The 12,059-nt window shown below is 28.5% G+C and overlaps 2 protein-coding genes across 2 annotated transcripts in view; both read left to right on the forward strand.

The window, feature by feature from the left end:
- Nucleotides 1-3,878: 3,878 nt before the first annotated feature.
- Nucleotides 3,879-4,389, forward strand: LOC110274331 (structural maintenance of chromosomes protein 2-2-like). The gene is made up of 3 exons (XM_052252646.1): nt 3,879-3,944; nt 4,016-4,101; nt 4,187-4,389. Exons 1-3 carry the CDS (start codon nt 3,879-3,881, stop codon nt 4,362-4,364), a joined length of 330 nt encoding a protein of 109 aa, XP_052108606.1. The 3' UTR covers nt 4,365-4,389.
- Nucleotides 4,390-6,459: 2,070 nt separating this feature from the next.
- The window catches only part of LOC107461283 (agamous-like MADS-box protein MADS9), a 21,644-nt gene continuing 16,044 nt past the window's right edge, over nt 6,460-12,059 (forward strand). The window contains exons 1-6 of the mRNA XM_016079758.3: nt 6,460-6,647; nt 6,788-6,854; nt 7,382-7,443; nt 7,535-7,634; nt 9,273-9,302; nt 9,407-9,451. Coding sequence (XP_015935244.1) covers nt 6,460-6,647; nt 6,788-6,854; nt 7,382-7,443; nt 7,535-7,634; nt 9,273-9,302; nt 9,407-9,451 — 492 coding nt within the window. The remainder of the gene's footprint in view (nt 6,648-6,787; nt 6,855-7,381; nt 7,444-7,534; nt 7,635-9,272; nt 9,303-9,406; nt 9,452-12,059) is intronic.

Below are 12,059 nucleotides of genomic sequence, written 5' to 3' on the forward strand. Positions count from 1 at the left end.
TGATAAGGGAGGATTAGACGGAAGTGCTACGAGGGATTAGAGGGAAGGGATGTGACGGGTTGAAAGAGGGAGTCAACAGCGTTGTTAGGGTTGTGTTAGGGATGAATGAGTTGGGTGAAGAAATGAGAAGAGTGAAAGGAGAGGGAGGCACTGCAACTGGGAATTAAGGTTTCTGAACCTTAATATATACATAAAGGATAGGAAATAGGTATGCTTTTAAAAAGTGTCTAAAACAAAAAAAAATAGTCACACTTCAAAAGCATGCCGATTTATATCTTTAGGCCATGCTTTTGAAGTATGGTAATATAAAGCGTGGTGATAGAATTTTAAAAACATCACCATAACATAACTATTCACTATGCCAGAAGCGGCAGATGGCGGCAGTAATATACTAGCGGTTTTTAGAAATAGCGCTAAAATGCTAGATTGCGGCAGTCTCGGTGACAATTTTAAATGGGGATGCTAAATCAAATGATTTAGCTGTGGTTTAAGGGAAAAATGCAATGCACACAAAGAAATCCTCAATTGGAATTAAAAAAGAAACCATTTCCTTCCGTGATTCAAGAAAAATGCAAAACCTCCAAGGCTCCATGCCTCTTTGCTGCGCTCAAAATCGTGCCACCCTCATCATATCGCTTGGCCATCGCTCCATCTTATTGCATCGCCTTGCGTGTGAATCCCCCTCTCACTGCCTGTTCAGTATGCTTCTCCCGCAAATCTCGCGAATGAAATCTTTCCTCAATGCACCACCTATGCACCATCCTTCTTTCGTTCTAATATGCTCCATCTTCGTTGCTGCTTTCTTTCTTCTTTCCTTGTTTGATCTTCTCTGTGTGTTCGCTTTCAATTAATTAATGTGTATTAGGGTTATCTATTAGGAATTAGGATGAACTTTTAAATCTGTTGTAATTGATGAGTTTCTATTTAAGCTCTTTGTCTTGAGTTCGTATATGATTAGTCAATTAGTATTTCCCAATATTTGTTTTTTAATCTATCCTTTGTTGATGGTACGGATAGAGCAAGATTGGTGGTATAGTTACCAAGATTTACACACCACCCATGTGATTGTAGCTACTGATGAAAATAGAGAATGCTCTAGGATACTAAAAATTCTTATGACAATTCTAAATGAAAAATGGGTTCTCAAAATAGATGGTAAGTTATTGTGGTTCTACGTTTTCTTATTTTATTACTTGATTTTATCCTCATATTTGATTTCTGATAATTGAGTTCTTTAGTCACTTAATGAGTTTATTATTTGGTTCTTATTCTACAATGATTATGTTCGTTTGCGAGTTGGGGGTTAGAAGGAAGAATAGACTTTGTGGAACAGTGAGATCAAATTCAATAATGTTCTACATAGTGGTATTCTTTCTGGACTTACAGTTTTCTGCCATGTGAAGTTCACATTTTGCTTTGATATTTATAAGGTAATCTATATATTTAGCTCTATAATAGTTATTTGATAGAAATTTTATTATGGGAAAATTTTAAGACTAAATTGACTTGACAATTTAAAAGTGTTAGCATTAAGTTGATTAAAATTTTTTTTGTATCATCTCATATCATCTAAATCATAAAAGAAGGTCAAGTTTCCTGTATTGGTGATACATGTAAGTAATGAACTTTAATATTATTTAATCTGCATTTAGTGGCAATTTTGAACATAAACCAAATTCTAATACTTCTTTATACTCTAAAACCCAAGCCAAGGTGAGTTCCAAAGATTATATAATATTCGTTAGATGATTAAATGTCCAATGTATTTAGTGCATCAGGACTTGATTAATTTTTATACGCAGTATATATTTACTTTGTCCATTAGAATTTTCAATCTTATATTTGTTATGCTAATCTTAATTTTTTAACACAATGGAAGATATTGTGAGAGAAGAGAGAATAAAAGAATAGACTACATCATACATATTGTACTAGTAATATGTATAAGCATATAAATATAGACAAGTTTGATTAGTTATGTACTAGCATTCTTATTGAGATCTGTTTCAACAGTACCTTTCCAGGTATATGCCAAAACAGTTAAGAAATCTGTGCCATTGTCATGGAAGACTGTGGATTCATCTATCTTAATTTTGAATATTGAAAAGATAATAATTAAATTATGAAGAGGGACATGCTAACTGTGCCAGCGATAATTTGTTAGAACATCTCAGATTTAATTAGTGTTTTTATCCGTAATAACATTACGAGAATTTATAAGTGAATTTGTCTTTGACCCTTTTAAAATTTGGTGTTAGGTTGAAGAGCTTCTAAAGAATTATGATTTATGAAAATGTATGAACTCTCAAAATTCAATTTCCAATATCCTCTGAACTTAGCAATTCAAACAACTTCATCACTAAAATGACGAGATCAGATAAAGTGCCTAAAGTATATTATATCTTATAAGTTATTTTATGGTCATTGTATTGCTTTTTCTTATTATTTTTTATATTGACTAATATTATGCTTGTAATCGTAAATAGGTTTCATATATCCCAACTAATAATCTGATATATTTGTATTGCTTGAATATTCATCTAACAGGTCTATCAAAACAAAAAGGGTCACTAGAGTTGAGTTGAACAAGAGACTTAGGCACAAAGAAAAAAAAAGTAGAAGCTAAGAAATTGGAGGAATTGTCGAAAGAAATTAACAGGTAGTATGTTCATTTACTATGTTTTCAAACACGACAAAGCGTGATATTTGAGCTGTGTTGATTCTTCTTGTTACAGCATACCTGAAATTATGGAGGAAATCAAGCAAGAAGATGAAGAAACACTACAAGACACACGGAGGTTTGTGGCGGTAATTTGGGAGCGATTTATCAAACCACTGTGAATGGAAGAATTGGGGCAGTTCAACTTGAGGTTTTTGAGTGCGCAGCTAGACAATTTTAATTTGGGAGGTTAACCCCAACCCGTTCTCTCCCTCCCTGATTGAAACATGGTGAATAACTTCCAAGGTATTAACATATTTTCATTGTGATCTATCGCTTGGTGACATAATTTACGTGAAAGGTTGTTATGATAACAATAGTAAAACACCATAATTTATTTGTAATTATGGGTCTACAATGAAATAATTGAAAATCAAAGACTAAAATATATACACTAAAAAGTTAAATTGAATAACTCTATTAACCCTGTTATTAGTTTACTTTCTTAATTCATACTACAGTTTCAGGTATTTATTGTTCCTGCTTCGATTAATTTTTTTAACTGATCTTTTTCTAATTTATTTGTGGATTGACAGGAATGTTTGTTAGGCCATTTGAGTTCAAAGACAGTAGTATGTTACTCATGAAGTAGAGTTCTTACCTGCTGCTAATCTTATATTGGTGAGTATATGTTCTTATAATCTTATAAGATTAGTTTCTACGAACTTAATATTGTATGACAATTTTTATGCTGCTAGTTAATTGAATAGTAGGAAAGTGAAAAAGCATGGTCATAAATTAGTTCTGTAATTTTATTGCGATTTGATCAAAAAGTGATTTTTATTATTTGTTCAAATAGCATATGCTTTGTTCTATAAAACTTGATTTTTCAAGGTTCCTACCATTGAAACGTGAGACACATAGGACATAGTTGTCCTTTTTTTCTTGTTTTTACATCTTAATCAGTTCAGTTGCATAGTTGTTCTAATTCTTGGTAGACTAATGATACAAACACTTCTCAATTCTCACATACTCCCCGATGATATAATGCAAAAGCTTTGTCTAAACTTCAAGCTTAACAGTCTAGGTGTGTTGACGTGATAAACTGACTTACTGTTATAATAATAATAAATATTTTGTGCAACTATGATTATTATATTGTTAAAGAATTTCATGTAATTTTTTCCTTAGACTAGAGAAACGGGTCAACAAGAAAGTAATGGCAATGTTTAAGAAGGCAGAAGATAAGTACAATAATTTAATGTCAGAGAAAGACATAATTGAGGTTTCTTTTTGCCCATCTATTTCTTGCCACATTTCTTGCATAACTGGTTATTCTATCCTTGTGTTGTGCAGAATGACAAGTCTAAAATCAAGAAAGTGATCAAAGAACTGGATGAGAAAAAAGAGACACTAAATTTGACCTGGGTCAAAGTAAACAAGTCAGTTTTTTCGACCACTTCATATATGCCCTTTACTCCATCTATTTTACATGCTTTTCAATTTGGCAATGCCTTTTTTTTCCAGTGATTTTAGATCCATATCTTCTACAGTACTACCGGATATGATGGCTAAGTTAGAACCTCCACAAGGATGCAGTTTTCTTGATGGTCTTGAGGTTTGGGTTGCATTTGGAGGTGTTTGGAAATTGTCATTGTCTGAATTAAGTGGAGGTCAACGATCCCTTGAGGTTTATATTTGTTAGTCATGACTTTTAAAGGGGCTTCAATATTTAGGATTTTTCTAAGATTTTTACCACCTTAGTTTTGTTTTTCCCCTATATATATACATATATATGCTAGTATGTGCACAAGTAGTGCTCGAGTATCATGTTTTTTTTTTTATTTTAAAAATAAGGATTTTTTTAGTTAACATTTTGAATTTATTTATGAGTTTAATATTGTTTATTTAGTGTTTTTTATATTAATATCTCAAGTTTAATAAATATGATGTAAAGAAAATATGTTATAGTAAAGAAAAATGGTATAAATTAATGTAATTATAGTTTTTTTTAAGCTTGTTTATGAAATTGTGGCGGTTTTGAACCGTCTTAATTTTTTAAAAAAACCACCCATAATTTTGTGGCGGTTTTGTAACCGCTGCAATTTTTTTTAAATCCAATCACTGAAATTGCGACGGTTTTAAACCGCTGCTAAATCAAACGACGCTAACCCTTGGTTTTGTTGCGGTTGTGCCAGCGGTTTTTCGAAACCGCCGCAAAATCAAATCTCCACCCCCTAATAGACGACGCTTCTAGAATCGCTGGAATTTCGTTTCGCGGCGGTTTTTCCCAAAAAAACCGCCGCAATTTCCCGTGCCTCTTATAGTGATTGGCAAGCATGTTGCTCTCTATGGTCACGTTTTTGAAGCGTCGCTAAATCTCTAATCAATCACCACTCTCATAAAAGTGTGGCCAATGAACCTTTTTAGCACGCTTTTGAAGTGTGACAAGAAAAAGCGTGGACATATCTCTAATCAATCGTCATCCTCATAAAAACGTGACCGTTGATCCTTTTGGCCACGTTTTTGAAGCGTAGCAAGAAAAAAGCGTGGCGACAGGCCTTTTTTCTGATAGTTTTCTCGACAGTTTTACTCATCCGAAGGTAAAGCTTATAACTCGACGAAACTACCAGACTTAACATCGTAAAAACTGATGGAAACTTCAATGATAATGGCCTACACAAAATAGATGATAATTCCGACGATTTTCAATGAATTTCTTATAGTGATATTATTCTACTTCATTGTTATTTTATTTAGATTCTTTATAAGTAATTTTTCGTGAAAAAAACATGAAGCATAATAAAATAAACAAAATTCAAACAATTTGAATGAGTGATGAGCATGTTGTTACACAAAAGAATGAGAGAAAAAATAGTAATAGAAACATCAAGGAGTGACAATGTCTGTATATGCGAAGTGATTGCATGGTTATATATATACTTGTTAATCGTAGATTTTATGTGCTCATTAGGGTTTAAATATTTGACAATAATAAAATGAGGTAGAATCGAGCTCATTATCTTCAATAATCATCAACTTCTTTATTTGTTAGGTTTTGTTGAAGTTACGCTCTTATTTGAGAAGGTTTCCATTGTAAATGGTTTTGGATTTTTAAAAAAAAATTTAAATCGGAAGATGAAACGGTTTTGCAGTTTAGAATGATGGTAAGAGAAAATATTTTGGTTTGGGGAAAACAAAAACTATAACGCATGCTAATTGAATTGTGGGTTAGTGGAGTGCGTGTGCATTAGTTTTTTTCTGAGATTGTTTTTAGTTCTTGTAGTTAGGCTAATTTGATTGAATTTCACTGTCAAAAAGATTTATACATATAACCATTAATGAAATAAATAATGTCGTTACTGTTAAGATTAAACCTCTTCTATTGAAATAATTCACGATTAAACTTATTTGAATTAGTAAATTAATATGAGAATTGTTTTTCTTTTAGAAACCCACTTAAGTAGTCAATTCCTTTGCTTACAAATATATATCTCTCTACTCTGCGTTGAAGTGACCACGAGATTGTGACAATAGACCGATGGTTACTTTGGTGCGGCAACTAACTAAGAAAGCCAAATCAAATATCAATTAGAATATAATCAATCTACTTTGCTTGTCTTTGTCATCGTCCACTGTGCTACGAAGAAAGTTCTTTATCCGCATACCCGATATGGCAAGTTAGCTATACCTATGTTATTGCTCTTATATATCCCTGATGTGAGTATATACAAGCAACAACCTCATTAATTTGGAGACACGAAAAACAAAGGAGAAAGAAGCTAGAAAAGAAGATTGAGATGGGAAGGGGTAAGATAGAGATCAAGAGGATCGAGAACTCAAGCAACAGGCAAGTCACCTACTCAAAGAGAAAGAATGGGATCCTGAAGAAGGCAAAGGAAATCACTGTTCTATGTGATGCTCAGGTTTCCCTAATCATCTTTGCTGCTTCTGGGAAGATGCATGACTATATCAGCCCTTCCACCACGTAAGGGTTTCTAGTTTCTTCTTCTTTGTATCACTCTTTGGCAAAGGGATCAAAACTGCAACAAAATAACATCTTTTTGATCTTAAAACTTACCTCTTTCTCTCCCCATTTATGGTTTCGCATCTTTTTTTTCGGTTAAGGTTAATTGACATCCTGGAGAGATACCACAAGACCTCTGGTAAGAGACTCTGGGATGCCAAGCATGAGGTTGGTTCTGGTCTGTTGTTTTCTTTCTTTGTTGATTTAATGTGTTGTTATCTCTCACTTTTTTTTGTAACTTCCGAAGACATATCTGTTTTGGTGTTGCTTTGTCCAAAAGAAAATGACATGATATTTTGCTAAAAATGTGCTAGAGAGCATGAACTAGGAATTTTATGTGTAGATCTACATTTAGGATCTATCTTTGTCTAATTATAATACAATTTTTTTATTGAAAAAAATAAACAGGAACAACAAGAAATGTAAACTCTATGAACAGATCTGGCAATAAAATATTATTTCACATGCTTCTTTTTCTTTACAAAAGAATGAAAGAGTTGAATATATAAGAATTTAAGATTTTAACCTTAAAATCAGCATTCACAGTGAGATCTACTAGTAAATACTAAATAGTAATTGGCTAATAACTCTCTCTTTGGAGGATTTCTAGTTACTCTATTATTTTTCTCTTGTTTTGATAGTGAAAAATTTATTGTTGGACTTTTAAAATTAATGTTTTTTGTTGGACTCACCAGAACCTAAACAGTGAAATAGAAAGAATTAAGAAAGAGAATGACGGCATGCAAATTGAACTCAGGTATACAACTCTAATAGAGCTTAATATTCAAGAATTTTTACACTTTAGTCTCTCATTTGATCTCTTTACCCCACTAATGAATGCATTTCAGGCACTTGAAAGGGGAGGATATCAACTCACTTAACTACAAGGAGCTGATGGGCTTAGAGGAAGCCTTAGAAAATGGTCTCCAAAGTGTCCGAGAAAAACAGGCATAAATCTTCGTATTTCAAATTTTTAAGATTTTTTTTTCATTTACTTTTAGTTAAAGTATCTTATAACAATAACAACAATAATAACTCGAGTCTTTTTAATAATTATTTTTTTGAACAAGTTTAACTACTTTTATCTCTTTTTTCTGTAAAAAAGATGGTGAGATTATAACATCGAAAAAAATTATATGATATATATAATTAAATAAATAGTGCAAAGTTTAATTTCTAAAATTGTGAGCACTTATAAAAATTTGTTGACTTTTAAAAATGACTAAATTCATTCCTAAATTCATAAATTGTGAATCTTAACTCATCCCTAATTTAAAATGTTGCTATAAAATGTTAAAATGTCAGCATAATATTCACAAATAAAAAATGGTATGGTTAATATTTTAATATGATTAAATTAGTGTCATAAATTAGTTAATTATATTTATTTTGTTTACTTAGTTTTTTATTAATGTAGAGACTAAAATAATAAATATTAAATAAGATAAATTTTGACTATTTTTTTATTTTTCTAATATTACTCTTAATTAATTTAAAATACCTATTTAATTATAATAAAGTCTTAGACACATCATACTAGACACGTCATACTGATGGAGATGCTATACAATTCGAGATGTTATAATATAACACTTTATATTAGTATCATATGAATGACAGTCGAATTAGAAAAAAAATGAAGATTCACTATTTATAAATTTAAAGATCAATTTGATTGTTTTTAAAAGTCAATGACTATTTTGACAATTATTAAAAATTTCAGTTACAAAACTAAGTATTACTTTTATAATTAAATTGAATTATATATAATTAAAATTATATACATGATCCTAAGTTATTATGTTGTAGCATAAGATGCATGGTTATTTTGGAATAGGATTCGGAAAAAAATCTAGATGCCAAAATATTTTAATTTCCTTTATTATTAATAATGTAACGTAGTATATAATAATAACGATATAACTTTTAATTTTGTAAATACAAAAGATAGATTTTTGTAAAATCATATAAAAATATATAATTGGATTTTGTAAAACATTTTAATTAAACTAGATCTAAATGAGTGCATAAAATGTTAAATGTAAAGACATATAGAGTTTGTTTGGGTGAATTTTTACGAAAAGATATTTTTTGAGTTATTTTTTTTAAAGATCTTATGGAAAAGTAAAAGTAATTTTATGTTTGGATATCTCATGCAAAAAAAAATTATCTATCAATTATGTTTGTGTATAACAATATAAAAATACTTTTTTGTTTATTTATTATATGAAAAATATTTTTTTAAAAAAAATATCTTTTAAAAAAGATGTAAATTACACCTTTTTAAAAAGGATGTTTTTAATTTTTTTAGTATTTTTACTTTTATTATTAAAATTTGTCAAACATAGTAAAAAAAATAAAAAAAAATTTCATTAAAATTTTTTTTATCGAAATAATGACACCAGACAAGCACATACTATATGACTTTTAATTAACAAAATATGTATGTGCTTTCAATAAAACTGTAATTTGTAATCTCTTTCACGTTCATACCTAATATCTAGTGTGCATGGTAAACAAAAGGCCCAAAACCAACAAGCAATATCGTTGATAAAAGAAACTTTTGTATTTCTTATTTCTTTGCAGATGGAAGTGTACAGGATGTTCAGGAGAAATGTATGTGCATCAACGAACTCTCTTTTATTTGTTTTATTTGTTTACAAGTTGCAAAAGGAACTATTAACTTCAATTTTTCTGCACATATTGCTGACCATCATCAGGACAAGATCTTGGAGGAGGAAAACAGGGAACTTAATTTTATCCTGGTACCACCTTGATACTTTACGTACTCGCTGTTTAATTAACATATTCAATATTTTGCCCCATATCAAAGGATTCCAATCTCACCTTTTTTAAGAATAAACTATCAAAATAATAGTTAAAATTTTATATTATTGACAAAAATAATTTTAAAAAATACAAACAATAAATAAATTGTTAAAAGATTTAAAAATGAAACAAAAAAATTACATATTAAATATATATTTTAAATATAAATTTTAGAGATTATATTTTGATACAATAAAGTCGCTAAAAGATTATATCGACAAAACAACTTTTAATGATTTAAAAATGCGATAAAATAACTAATAAATATTATATTTTTTACAAGTGACAAAAAAATTATCGTTTTTAATAAACGACTTATTCATTTGATCCGAATTTTTGTGGTAAAATTTGAAAAAATATTTAAAAAATATACACAAAAAAAATCGGAGCAAAATTTAATCTCTAAATTTTTCTTTTTATTTTTGAAAAAAAAATAGTGATTCTCAATAAAAAAAATCTTTTAAAAAATTCAGTTGACATAAAATTACCAACTTCTAAGAATAAAAAAAACTTTTTTTTAATAAGTTATACAAAAATTGAATCACAATATAATTTCTAAAGTTTTTTTTTTAAATATCTATTTAATATTTTATTATTTTTGTCATATTTTTAAATTTTTTAAAAATTTATTTGTTGTTAACATTTTTTAGTGTTATTTTTGTCAGCAATGTAAACTTTTGAAAATTATTTTAATAGTTTACTCTTAAAAAAATAAAATATTTCATTTCTAAAATTTGAAAATTTTATCTTTAAGTGATTTTTTTTAGAAAAATTTCTATTGTGAATTACTAAAATTTTTTGAGAAATAAAAAAGTCTAGAAATTAAATTTTGCTCCTAAATTTTTTATGCACCTTTCAAATATTATTACAAAAATTTTGATCTAAAATCGATAAATTCTTGCTAAATACAAAAATTCTTTTGTCACTTATAAAAAATATAATATTTATTGATTATTTTTTATCGTATTTTTAAATCATTTAAAGACTTATTTGTCGTTCGTATTTTTAAAAGTTATTTTTTTCAACGATATAAATTTTTTGAATACTATTTTAATTGTTTATCCTATTTTATAATATGTTAATGTATCTTTTTTCTCATTGAAGTTTTTAAAAAATTTCAAAAATCATAAATCCTATATTCTAATTATAAAACTATGAATGCAACACAAGTTGATAAATACTTGATACAACTATAAAATAAAAAAATACTACAGAATCAATAAAATTTATTATTTTTTATTAAAAAAACTAAATTTTTAACCCTAAAGACTATATTTTAAATTTTAATAGTATAAAACTAAAATATTGACTAAAATTAATAAAAAAAATTAGCTCCTAACATTTCTATAAAAATATATTTGTTATCTTTTAATTTGCTTAATTCCTATTATAATAATATCACTTGAAATAAATGTTTTGGCAATACAGTATATGATATATTGGCTCTCAAAGTTAAGAATGTAAATCAAAATAATCCTTAAAGATTTTGTTTTTTCCGTATCAAAAGCGTTCATAATTAATGTTAAAAAAATTGATTTCAAAACTACCTTTTTATCAAATATTTAAAGTAAACAATGATTTCAAAGTTATCTTTTTATCAAATATTTGACTCAAATGCCGTCAACCCAGAATATATTTATATATTACTAACCTTTCTCATGCTTCATCAAATTCCAATTGACTCCTTTCTCTCCAAATTAAAATTGTAGAATCAAAATCACCACCATTATTATTATTATTATTATTATTATTATTATTATTATTAATTATTATTATTATTATTTCTCCCATTCTTATTAGCTTCCACCCTTACCAGTCACCACCCTTCCGAACTAGTCCTTTATCTTATGCCTTTCCCATTAAAACCACCAATATTGTAGTGAATTACTCTTCCCTCCGATCCCCAGCAATGCGGAAGAGAACCTTCCTGGCTGAAAAATCCGTCCCTTTAAGTATCCGTTCCTTGACATGGGTCATAGGTAAGCTTGGATTTGTCGGGAAACAATTAAATACAACCTCAATTCCTCGTTGAGAATCAATATTAATTACAGAAAAATAAATTTCATAAAAACAAAACTATGTGTTGATAGTATTGTATAGATAAGAGTGTAGTATATGTATCAAATACAATACCAACGTTAACAGTTCCTATATATAAACATAAATAGTAGTATTCCAATTCTCATAATCATTGATATTTATATTAAAAAATTCATATGATTTAGATTGAGTTGGCAAACATTGTATTGGTATATATTTTGGAAAGTTCACAAAAAATTTACATCTGGTCTTTTCTTTCTCCGGTTTGAAATGGTTCAAAATCTCGTATTTGTGCAGTTAGTATTTTTGCATTGCAAAGATTTCAGCCTTTTTATTTGTCAAGCCATATATTATAGAGTAAACTGAGCCGTGCTATGTCACAATGTTTGAAACAAACGAAACAAGCAAATATGCAACTAGTATATGATAAATAAAATTTATTACTTCTTATTAATATTTAGTCGATATTTTATATCATAATTTATTAAATTCTAAATTTTAAAT

The sequence above is a fragment of the Arachis duranensis genome, chromosome 8 (assembly GCF_000817695.3).
Source record: "Arachis duranensis cultivar V14167 chromosome 8, aradu.V14167.gnm2.J7QH, whole genome shotgun sequence".
Taxonomy (NCBI): Eukaryota; Viridiplantae; Streptophyta; class Magnoliopsida; order Fabales; family Fabaceae; genus Arachis; species Arachis duranensis.